Source organism: Sesamum indicum, linkage group LG11 (assembly GCF_000512975.1).
Source record: "Sesamum indicum cultivar Zhongzhi No. 13 linkage group LG11, S_indicum_v1.0, whole genome shotgun sequence".
In the NCBI taxonomy this organism is placed as follows: domain Eukaryota; kingdom Viridiplantae; phylum Streptophyta; class Magnoliopsida; order Lamiales; family Pedaliaceae; genus Sesamum; species Sesamum indicum.
The window spans coordinates 3,270,967-3,288,652 of NC_026155.1; the positions used below are offsets into that span (position 1 = coordinate 3,270,967).

General features: G+C 38.3%; 2 protein-coding genes across 2 annotated transcripts; one reads left to right on the forward strand and one right to left on the reverse strand.

Moving 5' to 3' along the window:
- LOC105173297 (T-complex protein 1 subunit alpha) lies at positions 4,447 to 12,185 on the forward strand. Its single transcript, XM_011094990.2, has 17 exons — positions 4,447 to 4,742; positions 5,037 to 5,101; positions 5,462 to 5,551; positions 5,640 to 5,726; positions 5,841 to 5,900; positions 5,995 to 6,045; positions 6,230 to 6,325; positions 7,001 to 7,066; positions 7,689 to 7,906; positions 8,251 to 8,347; positions 8,937 to 9,023; positions 9,752 to 9,886; positions 10,117 to 10,221; positions 10,552 to 10,680; positions 10,778 to 10,881; positions 11,668 to 11,758; positions 11,858 to 12,185. Exons 1-17 carry the CDS (start codon positions 4,670 to 4,672, stop codon positions 11,942 to 11,944), a joined length of 1,641 nt encoding a protein of 546 aa, XP_011093292.1. The 5' UTR covers positions 4,447 to 4,669; the 3' UTR covers positions 11,945 to 12,185.
- LOC105173298 lies at positions 13,828 to 17,400 on the reverse strand. Its single transcript, XM_011094991.2, has 9 exons — positions 17,100 to 17,400; positions 16,217 to 16,283; positions 16,031 to 16,108; positions 15,875 to 15,927; positions 15,485 to 15,568; positions 14,752 to 14,804; positions 14,589 to 14,653; positions 14,369 to 14,427; positions 13,828 to 14,174 (listed from the first exon to the last, which is right to left on the reverse strand). The coding sequence occupies exons 1-9, from the start codon at positions 17,334 to 17,336 to the stop codon at positions 14,085 to 14,087; spliced, it is 786 nt and encodes a 261-aa protein (XP_011093293.1). The 5' UTR covers positions 17,337 to 17,400; the 3' UTR covers positions 13,828 to 14,084.

Below are 17,686 nucleotides of genomic sequence, written 5' to 3' on the forward strand. Positions count from 1 at the left end.
TTGGATATATGGATGTCGAGATATTGTACTCGAAATATAAGAATAATCATTCAATACGGTGTATCGTTGAATCAGACCATGTGATTTTAAATCACGTCTAATATGATCTAATGGACACAGTCTTATATATATATATATATAAATTTGGTATGAATTGGGTCGAATTTTAAGATTTCGTAATTGTCGATTAAACTTTTTGATCTCATTATATATATAATAAGATAATAATAAAAATAATTAAAATTATTCACCCATCACTATTATTATTATCATTATTTTTAGATTAATTCACAGGAATCACTAAATTTCGACATAAATTTAAGTAGTAGAATAGATTGCATAATCCATAGTATGTATCTTGATATAAATACAAAACTCAGAAATAGATAAAAAAAATCAAAAGTGAATTACTTGTCAATTTAAAAAAAGTATAACACAATACAAATATATTTAAATATAATATAAAATTTATATGTGTCATATTAAATAATAATTTTAATCATAAAAAATATTATAATTTACTAAGTTGTTGATTTTTTTTTATATAAAATATATGTATTAATTAGTAATTGTAATATATGGTCTGATGGGTATGGCCCAAATACAATGAGCCCAAGAAGGAGGCATGTTCCTCAAGATCGGCCCAAGAGGGAGGCCCGTTGGGCTCGGCCCAAGGAGGAACCCCCCACCCCAGAACTCGTCTAAGGATAAAGCCTGCAAGCTTGGCCCAAGAACAAGGTCCAGTATGAAGGCCTGTTGTATATTTCTAAGACCAGTCCAAAGGGAGGAAGGTGCCGGCCCAAGAATCCAGTATGAAGGCCTGTTGTATATTTCTAAGACCAGTCCAAAGGGAGGAAGGTGCCCTCAAGGGGTTGGACTGTTCAACTTAAGAGGACTCCCCACCAGGTAGGAGTCTGCACGAAGAAGGAGTCCCCCTTCATCTCAAGACTTGCTACTTAAGGAACGGATAAAGTGAAACCTTATCCCCTCCTGAATCAAGCCTTCCTCTCTGGGAATACGGATCACCCTCACCGAAACTCCTGGCACAAAGGGACTCTCCCTCTATAAATAAAGGAGGTACCCCTCAACAAACAACCCCCTTCCACACTCGAGAACCTCTCTTGATGATATTCTGCTACTCTAATTTCGTGCTCTTACATATGGAATTCTCATTATTATCATAATTTTTCGTCATAATTTATTTTTATAGAGTGCTAACTTTTTGTTTTGCAGGTCCTCTTTTTCAAAAGCTTTCACTCAATTAACCTAAATCTAGCTCAAGATCCAAGACCTTTGGACCCGTGCTAAAATCGCACGCATCAATGGTGTTGTCTGTGGGAAATTGAGTTAAATGCATGAGATACCATGGAGAGCCCCAGTAATCCCGGTAACAAGCAGAAGACTGTGGAGGTACCCATCAACAATCAGCCTCTACAGGTTGTTGCAGGGGCCTCCCTAGCACCAATAGAAGGGTCAACCCCAGCCTTCCCAGCTCCGATGTTGTCTCCTAGAGTGACGGAGCCGTTGGCTGATCCTCCAAGGGGAAGCACCTCCTTTGACACTACATCAGGTGAACTTTCCCCAGCCTTGTTGGACATGATCCAACAAGTGGTTGCAGCGGCCGTGCGGGAGTAGATGGCGATATTAGTTCCTGCCCGTTCAGCCCCTGCGTTGGAAGCAGGCACCCTTCAAGGAGGAACAAAAGGAAGTCCCTTAGGAAAAGGCGTCGTTGTGACAAGGGCCCCGCCTACCATGGTACAAGGGCTCCCCCTAGCGATTCCCCAGGAGGTTCCCCAACAGTGGCTGGCTCGACTGGAGTGCCTCCAAAAAGGCCTCCAGGATGTCCAACACCAGGTAGCAGGAGTCCCAAGAGAAGAATAGTAGGGCGTCCCCTTCACAAACGTTGTGATGGCGGACGAGCTCCCTGCAAATTATCGCACTCCTGCTATTGCAGAGTACAAAAGGTCAACTGAGCCCCAAGAATATCTTTCGCGTTTTGAAAATGCAGCTTTGTTGCACAGGTATACAGATGGGATCAAGTGTCAAGTTTTTGTCACCACCTTCGTCAGGGCCGCGCAAGAATGATTTAACTAGTTGCGCCCTAGAGGAATAAGAAGTTTCCAGAAGTTTTCCTACACCAATCCGCCAGCAGCTGGAAGCTTCGAAAGACGAAGCTCAACCTCTTTATCGTACGCTAGAGGGATAATGAGCCGTTAAAGGAGTACCTGCAGAGGTTCAACACCGCGGCCTTGGAGGTACCCTCCGACACACAAGAGGTCAAGGTCAGCACCTTCTCGCAAGGGCTCTTAGATGGGGACTTTTTCATGTCCCTGGCCAAGAACCCTACTCCAAAGTTCGATGCCTCTTGGCTCGCATAGCCAAGTATATTAACATGGAAGATACCCAGGCGGCCAAGAAGGAAAGTCGTGGAGAAAAAGAGGAAGGAGACTAGGTAGTACAAGAATGTTGTCCTTGGTGAAAAATGTAAGGAACAAGAGGACGAGGACCTACTCCACCCAAACGCCTTCTAAGAATAAGCTATGTCCCGAAGCAGGCATCCCCCTAAAAAACCAAAAAATAATTTTCACCAAGGGGGCATCCCTTTCAAAAAATAAGCCCTTCTCCAGGGCTGGCATCCTTCACAGAATAAGCCTTGCCCCTAAGCAGGCATCCTCCTCAGCGAATTAAATCTTTACGTACCTGCTTTCATCAAGGAGTACTTTTTGTTTTAATAATTTTGGAGATTTATTTTATCCCTTCAATATGTTAACATATTTTGCTTGTAAGGATTTCACGAGGAAGTAAAAGTTCTGTCTTCCACACAGATACAAAAGCCCTGTATTCCACATAGGCACCTTAGCCCTTCTTCGGGCAGGCACTTAGTCCTTCTTTGGAGGACTCATAAGCTCTGTCTCGTGCAGGCACTTAAGTCCTCCTCCACGGAGGCATCTAAGCCCTGCTTCCAGCGGACACCTTATTCTTCCTTCGATGAGGTTCCTAAGCCTACTCCAAGAAGGGCCCTCTCTCAAATAAGCCCTCCTCCTAGGAGGCACAATAACTTTGCTCCGTGCGATATCTATTTGTAATATACACATGTCTTTTTTATTTAATATTCTCTTGCATAAAATAAAGCCCTATACTGGAGTAGGCACCAAAGGCACTCGTTAACCCCCATTCAAAGAGTTGGGAGATGCCTTCCTTTCTTCTAAAGGCAGGCGAGTCCCTCCTTCCAACGAGACAAGTATTTCTTCTCTAAGAATTTAGGAGACATCCTTCCTCTTTAGAGTGGACAGGCTGAATGATGGGTATGGGCCAAATACGATGAGCCCAAGAAGGAGGCATGTTCCTCAAGATCGGCCCAAGAGGAAGGCTTGTTGGGCTAGACCCAAGGAGGAGCGCCCCACCTCAAAACCCGTCTAAAGATAAAGCCTGCAAGTTTGGCCCAAGAAGGAGGCCTAGTACGAAGGCCTGCTGCATATTTCTAAGGCCAGTCTGAAGGGAGGAAGGTGCCCTCAAGGGGTTGGACTCTTCAACCTAAGAGTACTCCCCACTAGGTAGGAGTCTGCACAAAGAAGGAGTCCCCCTTCATCCAAAAACTTACTGCTTAAGGAACGGATAAGGTGCAACCTTATCCCCTCCTGAATCTCGCCTTCCTCGCTGGGAATGCGGATCACTCTCACCAAAACTCCTAGCACAGAGGGACTCCCCCTCTATAAATAGAGGAGGTACCCCTCAACAGACAGTCTCCTTCGACACTCGAGAACCTCCCTTGTTGATACTCTACTACTCTAATTTCGTCCTCTTACATACAGAGTTCTCATTTTTATCATAATTTCTCGTCATAATTTATTTTTATATTCATCTATTCTTAAATTCGAAACTAACTTAAGCATCATATTGCTAACCTTTTGTTTTGCATGTCTTCTTTTTCAAAAACTTTCACTCAATTAGCCCAAATCTAACATCAAGATCCAAGACCTTTAGACCCATGCTAAAATCGCATGCATCATAGTCAATTTTGAGTATAAAATTTATAAAGTATTGAAAATAAAATTAAATATATAAAAATTTTATAAATATAAATTTATATAAAAAAATAAAAAAAATAGAGAAAGCTCGTAAGCCAGTTCGTGAGTTGATGAACAGAGAGAATTGAGCTCGTTAAGAGTTCGACCTCGAGCTGGCTCCACTCGAACTTGAATTTTTCAAGTTCGAGTTGAGGTCAAAATCGAACCGGCTTACTAAGCTCGTGAGCCAGGTCCACTCGTCTGCTATCCCTAGTATCTAATCTCCCTGCATCCAACCCAATAAATATGACCCACTGGACTTGTCTGGTTCTTTGGAAAGGAACTTAATATCAAGAGATTGGGCTTCAAACTGAGCCCAGCCCATTTCAACCAAGCACAGCCCAAATTGCCCAGTTGGTAAATTACGCCTCGTTTGATTTCAAATGATTTTGCTCAAACCCTCCCAAACACACTGAGGTTTCTATCTATTGTCTTAAGCCCTGAATTCTGTGAAGAGAAAGCCAAGCCGAGCCGAGAGAAGGCGTAGTCTGCAAATTTCAGCTGCATTCCCGCTCTCAGCTGCTCCACTCTTGAGCTCTGTTCCATCCAGCTGAAACAAGCAGCCGAGGATCGGATCTAGGATTTTATCTGAATAAATCAGAATGGCGATTAATGTACAGGCACCAGATATTTCCGGCGAACGCCAATCTGGACAGGATGTTCGCACTCAAAACGGTACGTTGTTCGTATTTGTTACGTATGAATGTGCGATTATTTGTAACTGTAATTGTCTGTATGTATGCGAGCATGCTTCTCTCTTTCTGGTGTTTATGAATACATGTAATTTTGGTCATTTGTTATTTATTTATTTATCCTTTTGAAATGTGCAGTGGTTGTTGTGAAAATTGTGTGATTTGTGTTTATAACCATATCTCAATATAACTTTATATATATATATATATATTATATAAAGTATCACAATTACATATAGTATTAAAATTTTCTACATTGTCAAATTATTTCCAACAGTGGTGGCGTGCCAGGCGGTTGCAAACATTGTCAAATCTTCGCTTGGTCCTGTTGGCCTCGATAAGGTATGTTTTTTTTTGCTTTAATTTTTCATTTTTGAAGTAGGCGTGTCTTAGTGTGTAGTAGATTTGTATAGATTTGGAGTTTGAAATTTTTCTTTGGTTAGACTTCTGTTATACTATAGAATTTTTTTTTTCCTCGTTTTACTATGGAAGTCTGCATCCATAGGGTTAAGGTGGACATGGTGTTGAAATTCCTGGCTTGGTGCTAGAGTTCTGTGAATACCAGTGATTGGCCCACTATTGGCATGAAAAAGATGCACATAGCTCATTTTGTTTGGAGATGACTAATTAGCTAAATTTTGTATTTGCTCATGATTGAAGTAGCAGTATGTTTGTTCATCACCCAGTTATGGTACTTTACAGATGCTTGTGGATGATATTGGTGATGTGACGATTACTAATGATGGTGCCACAATACTGAAGATGTTGGAAGTGGAACACCCAGCAGCCAAGGTGAATGGACCATTTCTTTGTGTTTTATAAATCCGTGATTTAAGTAACTTGAGTCTTATCTTTGACCTTCATCTTCTAATGATCACAGGTTCTTGTTGAGTTGGCCGAACTTCAGGACCGAGAAGTTGGAGATGGAACAACTTCTGTGGTCATTATAGCTGCAGAATTGCTTAAGGTAGTACTACTATCCTAGCTGCATTATTTGAACAGCTCTATTGCCTTGTGCTTCTGGTTTGAGTCCTTGGGAAATTATCATAAGTACTAATATTTTGACATTCTTTTTCTACAGAGAGCTAATGATTTAGTGAGAAATAAGATACATCCAACATCAATAATCAGCGGATACAGAGTGCGTATGAAATGTTTTTATTTTATCTTTTGTTTTTAAATCGACTCTGCTGCATGCTCATGGTATCTGTAATTGCATAAAACTTTTGTGGCAGCTTGCAATGAGGGAAGCATGTAAATATGTTGATGAAAAACTTGCTGTGAAGGTATGCGCTCCTAGCTATTGTTTCTCTAGAAAATTAAATATTCACATTCATATAATATCATGCATATTGAATCTGTAAACGGCCCAAAGAGAGCTAAAACGTTTACAGGATTTTCTTGCTAGGTTTTTAGAAGATGTAATGCATTGACGTCTTCTAGCTTACATATTTTTCATATGTATGCTAGGTCGAAAAGCTTGGTAAAGATTCTCTTATAAACTGCGCCAAGACCAGCATGTCCTCGAAGTTGATAGGTGGTGATAGCGACTTCTTTGCAAATCTTGTAAGTTGCTGAATGGATGGACAATGGAGTTATTGGTTTTCTTATAGATGAGCCACTGTCTAAGTTGTTGGGCTGAATTTTGTTAAAGTGCATGGCATCAAGTGCTACCTTTTCCCACAAGTTGCATGTTGTATGGGCATTTCATCAACAGTTTGCATCTCTTCTTGTCTCCCATCTGGTGGCCAATTCACTGGCTCTTGCTTTATTCTTACAGACACATGCAGACACACACACAGACACATATGTATACTTTCTTCCGTTGGGTTGGGAGGAGAGGAAAGTGGTCATCTATTAAGCATTCTTTTCATCAGCTGCTTAACCTGTTTATTTGGTAGCACAGTATTTGCCTTTTGATGTTTAACCAAAGCACGATACAGCTTCCAAATAACCTCTCTTTCATTTCTAATGTGGCCATAAGCATCAGGAGCAGTAATGTCTATTTATGACTGTTCCTGTTCAGTAAATTAAGATAATATCTCTAAGTTTTCAGATTTATCTGTAATTTTTTGCTTTATTTTATTGCTGGATTAGAATGCTTATTGTGTCAGATGTTGACCCATTACACTCTGCTTATCTAATCTTCATACTCTTTTCATGTTTGTGGCTCTCCATTCTCATGGCTCAATATGCATTCTCTTCATTTTGAAGACATAACACAACTTATTTCATTTTTAGGTTGTGGAAGCTGTACAAGCAGTAAAGATGACCAATGCAAGAGGTGAAGTTAAATATCCAATCAAGGTCCGTGGTGCACAGTTGAGCATTAACTTGTTAGTGATTGTTGACATTACTCGCTCTAAGAGATTGTTTTCCCATGAGTATGCATATTCTGTACATCAGCGTTTCCAGTACAGATACTTCATAAATTTTATTCCTCTTTTTACTTGTGGAGAATCGATGGTGCTTAATTATCTTCTTCATCAAAGACATCTTGTGGATTTAATGAACACTCTGTTTGGATCTTAGGATTTAGCGGAAAAAATTGCTAATGAAGACATTTCTGATTAAAGAAAAAATGCAGGAAATCATAGTACAAGTATAAGTATATAATTTTGTGAGACATCTATTATAGTGAATGCTTAGATTCATTTTTCAATGTTTGGCACATTAAACCATGCTTAAAATTGATATTTGTGTTGTCCTGAGGTAAGTGTGAGGAATCCAGTTTTACTTTGATGTTTCTTTTCCTTTTCACTGTCCTGCATCTACTCCTGGATGCGCACAGAGGGTTAATAAAAATCAGAATTGATTACTGGGTATGAAGAGAGGGATTCTCCTAAAAATCGTAATGAAGTTTGCCTTACATTATCATTTAACCTTTCATCTGGAAGAAGGAAGTTCAGAAGATTTTCTTGATGTTCAGGGAATCAACATACTTAAAGCGCACGGGAAAAGTGCCAGAGATAGCTATTTACTTAAAGGATATGCTCTCAACACAGGCCGTGCTGCACAGGGGATGCCATTGAGGGTTGCACCAGCAAGAATTGCTTGTCTTGATTTTAATCTTCAAAAGACAAAGATGCAAATGGGAGTCCAAGTTTTGGTTACTGACCCCAGGGAGTTGGAAAGGATTCGTCAAAGGTGATTATCTATTTATCTTCTGTAAACGCTTGTGTCATAAAAGAAGACAGTCGATATGGATGATTCTATGCAGCTTTTATTAATTTGTTGTGTGTACTTGTATCTTTTGTGGTTAGCATGTGTATTTGGCTCAATCAAAGCAGAATGCCTTTTTAAATCTAAGCTAATTGAGTACTTTGATCTCCTAGAATTTGTATTTCAATCTGAACTTAGTTTTCTCACCCTTTTCAATTGCTTATGCATGCTAAGTGATGGTACACTGCGGAACAATTTTTACCAATAGAGAATGTCTTTGAGACTTTTGACATGTAATCTAGTAATGACTGATGTAAGCTGTCTTGCAGAGAAGCTGACATGACAAAAGAACGTATTGAAAAACTTCTTAAGGCCGGGGCAAATGTTGTTTTAACCACAAAAGGAATTGATGACATGGCACTCAAGGCAAGCTTCTTTCTCAGCTTTAATTCCAGTAAAGTTGATATATGCATGTTAACTCTTTGAATTTCGTATCAAATGGTTGGTTCAACTATAATCTTTGGGTAGTGCATGCTGTCTGACGGTTCCACCCTCCTCCACCCTTTATTATTTTATTATTAATTATTTTTTTCTTTTGGGGGGGGGGGGGGGGGGGGGTGGGAGGGCTACATGTGGCAGATTACTAGGATGCCTGTTTATGTACCTCTTTTCTTATTTTCCCCAAGTTTTAGCTTGAGTTCAACAATGCAGTAATGAGAGTGGCCAGCATCCAACTTCCTGCTCCCACCTGCATTTCTGGCCATTTCCATCGATTCATGTTTGAAATATCATTACTAGTTATGGATAATCCTCTCTTACAAGAAGCTTAGTTGATTGGCATCATCTTGGATAGCTTTGAAGTCAGAATCATCTCTTGTAGGCATGTAAGATAATTTATAGCATTATGCCAATCAGAAAACCCTTTGAGGAATCCACATAATTTTTCCATCTCCATCTTCTCTTCATCTTATTTCTGGATTTGTTTTTAATTGAATCCTGTCTTATCTGTAAACAGTACTTTGTGGAGGCTGGTGCCATAGCTGTGAGACGTGTCCGCAAGGAAGATCTGCGCCATGTTGCCAAGGCGACTGGTGCAACTGCGGTATGTTATCTTTAAATGATACAAATGCCTGGCTTGTAGATATATTTCCACAATCATGGGATACTTTTTAACAAACTACTTCAGTTTTAATATTGGGGTTACACCAAACAACCTACCATCCAGTTTGCGTATTAGGAAAGGATGTAGCAAAGATGATCAAGAAAGTAATAATGAATGAGCATGTAGAGAAGCTGAAAGTGTTGTATCCTCAAGTAGTGTTAAACAAGGAGGTTTCTCTACTGTCATCCTGTCCTTCTAAATGCAGTCGATTTGTTATCTATCGTCTGAGTCATGAGGAAACTAAAAAATAAGGTCATGGCCATGGCGTGGTGTATCCATTCTTGAGAATTATGCTCTTCATACAAAAGCAATGTTTTTGGTACTTTTTTCTTCCTTGAACATTTCTGTTTTGATGTTCTGATCATTTGTCTCAAAGTGAGATCATAAAAAGGCATCATTCTTAGTCATTTAGACACGACGAGTATGTGCTTACCTGTAAACGTGAAGTTTTTAATTAATGAAACATTTGGATATTTGGTAATCATGTCAGAAGAAGATCGAGGGTGAACAGTTGCAACCTGGGAACTCCTGATCTAGTCTATAGTTTCTGATAGTAGGTCGGACTGGATGGATTAAAGTAGGAAATGGGAAAACAGTTTCATGGATTAATGTATTTGGTCAATGTCTTTAAGAGGCAAACTTTCTTCCTAAAAATTCCACTCGTACAGGTTTCCACATTTGCAGATATGGAAGGGGAAGAAACATTTGATTCATCACTTCTAGGATATGCTGATGAAGTAGTGGAGGAACGCATTGCTGATGATGATGTGATTATGATTAAAGGGACCAAAACCACAAGTGCGGTATGAGTTATATTTTCTTTAACATCATCAGTAATTTCTTTCGCTCAATTGAAATGCTTCAGCTACTTATAATTCGTTTTTGCTTTCTATCGTGCTGGTACTAGGTCATATTTACTTATTTCAACTCTTCCATTTATTTGGAAAAATTGCTCCATTTTGAAACGAAGATCAGTTTAAGTTGTAGCCCCATACAGGATTATATTTATTGCCTTGAGATGTGTTTTCTTCAGGTTTCATTAATACTTCGAGGTGCCAATGACTTCATGCTTGATGAGATGGATAGGGCTTTGCATGATGCTCTATGCATTGTCAAAAGGACTCTGGAATCTAATAACGTAAGGACTGCAGTTGTTGATTTATCCTAGTTAGAAGTTTGTCTAAGATGCCTCGTTTTGCCTTTACTGTCTGAGCATTGAGCAGAATATTTCCCTATTGCCATATATGTATGTCTTTTTAAGATTAAGATTAACATTATTGTAAGATGAAATTTTCTTGGGTCATTTGGAGCCGATAGAAACTGCACCTCTTGAAATGTGGAGGTCAGATAGTATTTTACTCTTTTTTTCTTTTTTAGACATTCATGGCAGGTTAGTGTGTTAATATTCTCGTATGATGAGAATGTGGATACATTTTGATTTGGATTCTCAAATGCCATGGCAATATAGGTCGTTGCTGGCGGAGGTGCAGTAGAGGCTGCACTATCTGTATATCTGGAGAATTTGGCAATAACTTTGGGATCCAGGGAACAGCTGGCTATTGCTGAGTTTGCTGAAGCTTTACTAATCATACCAAAGGTCCTCCAACAAATGTGCCTGAATCATTTCAGTAACCAATCTTATCGATTGTCACTTGCTGTCTGAAGTGAAAAATTCTGAATGTTGCTATTTTTAGGTGCTTGCGGTAAATGCTGCTAAAGATGCTACTGAGTTAGTTGCTAAATTACGAGCTTACCACCACACTGCACAAACTAAGGCAGATAAAAAGCATTTGTCAAGGTACATATCCTGTGTTGCTACCTTTAGTGTACTTTTCTTTTATGTTGTTCTCCAACAGAGAATTAGAAATCTTCAAACTAACAGCCCCTACAATCAACGATCCAGACCTTTCGTGTACTTCTGTTTTATGTTGTTCTCGAAGAGAGAATTAGAAATCTTCAAACTAACAGCCCCTACAATCAACGATCCAGCAATTTTGCTGCCCAGAGCTTATTCTGCGTCATTTATCCCTTTCCATAATCATAATAAGTATCTTTTTAGGATTCACATGTCTTTAATGGTGTAGATATGAGATTTACGAGGTTTCTGAGCTGATAAGTAAAATGCAGTAGGTTTAAAGGACCCTAGATATTCTGCTGTATATATTAGTTACCCAATTATTTATTAAATCCTCCTTGTACTATTAGTTTTTGGGTGCTGAAGGATTGCATATTATTCTTTATGATCATGTCGCTTGGTGCTGCTTCAAGTAGTTTCAAATATGTGACCTGTGGAAGAACCTGTGTTGTAATTTGCAATTTTATTGTCCACAATTTGGAAATTTCTTGACATGCAAGATTGAATGTCTTTTTGGTACCGACTGCTATATTACCATTCTGCCATACATATTTTCGGGGTAAGTTTCTTGAACACTTGATCTTCTTAACAATTAGCTAAAATGTTGCCAACGGTAGGACAATGGAGTGCAGTTATCATTTGCAGCTTATAGATATACCATTTTCATTGCTCATAGCAGAGGAGTTGGTATGAAATGGTGTCTGATTGGTCTTCATTTTATGGTTGCAGCATGGGTCTAGACCTGATGAAAGGTATTGTTCGGAACAACTTGGAAGCAGGAGTAATCGAGCCCGCAATGAGCAAAGTAAAGATAATTCAGGTTGATGATGTCTGAAACTTAATGCTTGATGTTTACGTTCTTAGCATCTGGTGAGGTGAAAATGCTAATTCAATACTTTCTTATTTCTTTTTTTGTTAGTTTGCTACCGAGGCAGCTATTACTATTCTTCGGATCGATGACATGATCAAGCTGGTTAAAGATGAAAACCAGAATGATGAGGATTAAAATTTTCGGTGGTTATTTTTTTGGCAACATTCTGTTTTTATGAATGCAATAGGATGGTGGCGAGTTTGTTGCATCATGATTTCCCCCCTCTATTTTTGGGGGTGGGGTGCGGGTTTAGGGTTCATTTTTGGCTGTGCATTGTTAGTTGAGAAACTGCCAACTGCGTTGGAGGAGGTTCATTTTCTGAAATTCACATTTACACAAATTTTATGGTAATCCAAAACATTTGACGGTTGGTGCATATTTTTATGGCAAAGATCAGATATTTGTACATGTCTTTTAAATGTTAGGATATATATAGCAACGTGACCAATTAAAATTTGGTATAATTATGAATATTCTTTTGATATTTGAAATACAATAAATACACTTTTAATGTTTGATGAAATTCTATAATTCTTGAATGGAGGTTAGAATTGTTAATACTGTGCTTACTGTATTATTTTTAAAAAAGGATAAAAATAAAATAAATACAATTATAATTCATAATTTATAAGAGTCTTTTGATCAATTTGCTATAAAAAAATGCAATTTGCCCCCGTGTTAAGATAAATGTGCTAAAATAGTAATTTATCCTTCTGTGTTATATAAAAATAGAGAAAAATACTCCTTTATACCCAGTAGTGCATTACACACTCTCCTTTTGTAACTGAGGTTGATTTTTAATCAATAAAATATTATTTATATTATATATATATTAATGCATACATTATTTATATATATATGGTCACTTTCTTCCTCTTCCTCCGACTGCCGGCTGCCATCACCACCACCTCCGCTCGTGCCCTGTTGTTGACTCTCTCCCCTCGCGCCGAGCACCCTCATTCCCAGCCTCTTGCGCTAGCCACCCCTCTCTCCAGCCGCTTGCCCGGCCACACCTCCCCCCTTCCCCCCCACCCTAAGACCCTTGCGCTGGCCATGCGCCTGCTGCCTAGGTCCGCCCCTACCCCTTCCCGCGCCCAAACCCGCTCCCATTCCCACCCCGTCCCCAGCCCCACAGCCCAAATCCACCCCCTCCTCAGCCTACCACCCTTTGCCCTTCCTCCCCAACCCGCCACCGCTGCTCCCCTCCTCGCCGACACCACCTCCCTCTCTCTCTATCTCTATATATACATACATTTATATATTTTTCTAGATATATTTCTATATATATTATATATAAGTACATATATTTCTAGATATATTTATTTATATAATTTAATTATATATGTTTCACTTATTATTTAGTTAAATCTAAATCGTTGATTCAAATGAAATAAAATCTAGTCTATTAATTTATTAGTTAAATTTAAACCTTAGATTGAAATTAAAATTTAACGGTTTTTAAATAAGGATTTAAATGTCAAAAATAAAAAATAGCGCGTGTAATACACAAAACGCGTTAGGGGCATTTTGCTCTATTTTTTATAACACGGGGGGTAAAGTGCTCATTTCCCCTAACACAAGGGGTATATTGAATTTAACCATAAAAAAATAAATAAAAACCTAAAGGAGATTAGTAGATTGGGCGAATTACAAGATCAGAGTATTTGCAATTATGCCGAACTTCAAAAGAGCTCATTGTAGTTTATCCTAAATTTTATCTTGTACCGCGAAATAATGGTCAACAAACTTCTGAAATAAAACAACGTTTTCAATTGAAATGATCCAAACTCTGGCCAAAATCCTAATATAAAATCAAAACTCTTTTAGCCTGGTTGCCTTAACAGTACTGGTGATTCAAAATTACCGCGGAACAGCAAGCAATAATGTAAAACCATTTATCCGATGCAACCACAGGATGCCAATGTAAAAATTTCGATAAATCAGCCATAAGATATGCATAAGAATAAAATACATGACTGCAAGATTATGGCAAGGAAAGAAAAGATGCACATGCAATATAAAAAGCAATTGAGGGTGTCGGAAGTTACTTGACCTCCATAGTCGCACTTGAAATCTTTACTTGTTCAAGAAGAGGTTAGGACCGTCGATTCATCCATGAATTTCGACTGTATTTGTCCTATAGCAAAATTTTGAGCTACAGCTTTGAAATCAAACTTTTTATTTGAGTTACTATATAAAGCATCAAAAAAGTTCAACAACAATCTAATATAGGCTTAATATCAATGGAGAGAATGCAAAATGAGATGATTGATGTTCAGACTGAGATCCCATGATTGCTGATTCTGGCGACTTCCTTGGACAGAGCATTCCTTTCTTTCTTTGCCTCTTTCGCAACGTTATTAACCTAGAAACAGAGACCTCACCGTATTATGAAATGAACAAACTATTAAGTGCTTTAAGTAAGAACTGTAATTGATACCATAATTTTCACAAACAATGCGCAAGCCCACTCTATGGAAACTCATGACATGCAAGATTGAATATGTACATGTGCAGCATTAAGAAATGCCCCTCACAGAAAAGGTGAGAAGCACTCACTTGAGTTCGAAATCGCGATGATTCTCTACTGGGAAGCTCTCTAAGGACATCCTTCAAGCCTGACACGATTATAATCAATCAGATGGCATTATCAGATGACTCGTCCAGAGAATAGAGAAGATTTTAATTGCTTAAAATCAAAGATGCCACATAAACTTAGCTTGTGAATGTGTGTGCATAAAGTCAAGGACAGGCAGGGGAGGAAATGCAGACTACATACCTCTTGCTTGCCTTTCTATCTTATAAGCAGAGTTTAGGGCACTTTGTATTTGCTTTCCTGCTTGCCTGTCAGGAACAAATTTGAGCAGGAAGCATAATTACAGAACTAGATAAATACTAAAATAAAATATGCTTGAAAACAAAACTCAATAGCAAACACAAACCTGAGTTTTGTCCTTCCTCGCACCACGTCTTCTTCAGCTTGCATCGCTTTCTTCTGATACCACAAGCACATAAGTTAAGTCAACCAGTGATATTGGAATACAAGCTGCTTCATAGGCAAGACAAAGTGAATTCAAGTGCTAGTCAAAAGTGATAAGCTACAAGCTTGCTTCTGCTGTTTTAAAATTTTTAATATAGGAAAGAACAAAAAATAAAGAAAATTTAGTATAAATATATTAACTACCCTCATCCACGTGGAAGTTTTGATAAAAGATATAAAGAAAACGCATCAGGGAAAGAAAACAACATGAGAAGAGAGAGGACGTTGACTTTCCATTTCAATCCTCCATACCGCTTACTATTTAAAACCCTTCTCAATGAGACCACTGGAGCAAAGCAGGGAAATGAGGAGTATGCTGTCAAATTGCCAATCATATCCCAAACAAACATGGTTCCCAGATACACATGGAGAGGTGTATTATAGTACTTATACGCTTCTAGCTGAAATCATTTTGAGAATGGGAGCATACGTATTAGTTAGGATCAATATGGAATTATTCCCTCATGCTCATTGTATATTTTCTCCTTGGTTGATGATAGTAGGAGCAATGCAAATAATCTATGCAGCTTCAACATCTCTTGTGAATGGAATTCTTTTCAACAAAATGTGGAGCAATGACAAATGCAACATAAAAGCATAAATCAAGCAAACAGAGTTTTGTGCAGAAATAATACCTCCAATTTCTCACTTTCAGCCTTCAAAAGATCAATTGATTGGCGCAACTGCTTGACTTTCGCATCAGCTCGAGAAAGCAAAGTCTGTCAACACAACATTTGTTAGCATCACAATTCCTTGTCAAACACTTTCAAACACCAACATGCACAGTATGCTGATCGATTTACTTCACCATGTCAATGGGAAATAATGCTAATTCAATAGAATATTCTCACATTCTTCTACGTTTCTAACCACTAAACATGGTTTAATCAAACTAATTTCTGCCTCTGCAGATAAATTAGTTATATATAAGCGGTAAAACAAGTAACTTTTCCTGTGGTTAATGCTGTGCAAAATAAAAATTAGTTTGGCATCATCAATAAGAATGCCTATCTTTGCTCTATTACCTCTTCACTGAAAAGGAGGCGCATTGTGTTGTAGTAGAAGAATTGTCTGGTCCCTGCAGAAAAATTCCAAAATAAATTTAAAGAAAAACTTTGAGGCCTACTGAAGGACAATAAATAGTATGGTTTCAGATGCTTCAGTTTATGCACTAAACATACTTTTTAGACCCAGAAATCCCACACCAAGAACAGCTCCTGTTGTAATCAATGGGTGTGAAGCGGCAAGAAGACAGCCCTCTGCAAAACAATTAATAGTTTCCACAAAGATCGCGAACTGAGTTGAGAACTAACTGGTAAATGATTTAGGCGAATGTACTTATGCCGCGTGAATTACTTCTAACAGACCTTTAATCTTCCCAAAAGCAATATCCTCATATTGGCTATAGTCAGACTTCAAGTCTTGAAAAGAATCCTGTAACAAGTTACTCAAACCCAAGCATATCAAAAACCTTACTGGACCACATACAACATCTAATGCATGATAGGAAGTGCATCAATTGATATACCCTCACTCTAAAGAATGCCTTTCCAATTGTGCTCAATTCTATACTTGCTCGGAATAGTATGAAATTGAACAATATCAGCAGTATTTCCCTTCCATTTCACAACAAATACACTTCCTCTCTATTTGAACATCAAGAAGAGCAAGAGAAAGAGCAAACTCTGGAAAAAATAGGTGTGCTTTGAGATAAGATAAAATGGGAACAAGTCTTAGGAAATTTTTTGTCATCCTCTCTTAGCATTTCCATCTTCTTTAGTATTCCAAGTTAAAAAGAGTCAATGATTTCTGTAATCCAATAGTTATTCGATGGTTTTTATAATCCAATAGTTATTCTCTTGAAAACACTCGTATATCCCCTACTCATGTTGAGAAACTTTATACAAGTAGAAGATATTTTACGAACTACAGTTTCACGGTACTTCTCAATTTAGATTTTCCAGATAAGCATTCTTATTTCCAAATTTCCTTTCTCTCTAGCATTTTTCTTGGAATTCTTGATCTCATCCAATTCTTAATCCAACACATGAAAATGTAATTTACAATTCCGCTGCTTTTGGACATTTAATTTGACATTTTCCAGTTCCAAGAGTTATCATAAACAATCCTATGTAAAAAGCATCTACATTTTCTATTTCAGCAACACAGCGAACAGCAAAAGCAAAAATTGACAATCTTCCCTTGTTTCTTCTACTGCAGTGAGCATGAGGAAAAAAATCAGAGCATTACAATGGTTTGGTTGAAATGCGCCGAAGAGGTGTTGAGGATGCGATCAATTCGCGATCTGGTGGCTTCGATTGCGCTCTCCACAGTGCTCTCGACTGTCTTCTGCGCAATCACTGCTTGCTGCACGGCGTAGTCCGTCCAGAGAATAATCCCCTCGATTCCCCCAGGCAATTTCGGAATCCTCTCGTCCGATGGATATTCAGGCGGTTTTCCTCCCGGTGATTCGCCGGCGATTGACATTTTTATGAAGCTTCACTCTCGGGATGGAAGCGTCGAAGGTTCTTTGTTTATGTATTTCTGCTCTTTTCCTTTTCCTTTTCCTTTTGTCAAATGTGATCTTGTCGGGTTTGTGGCGGATCCGGGTAGGGTCCAATGAGGGCAGTACATCCGGGTAGGATCCATTTTTAGGAGGTGTTGTAAACATTGAAAACGACCGCTTATCAATTAATTGTAAAAAATGAACTGAAAAAAATATTTTTATTTTATAATTTTTGCTTTTAAATTATTTAATTAAAAGTTACATTTAATTTTTTTGCTTATAGTCAAAAGCAATAAATAATTTTCTATCAATTTCTGTATTTTATTAATAA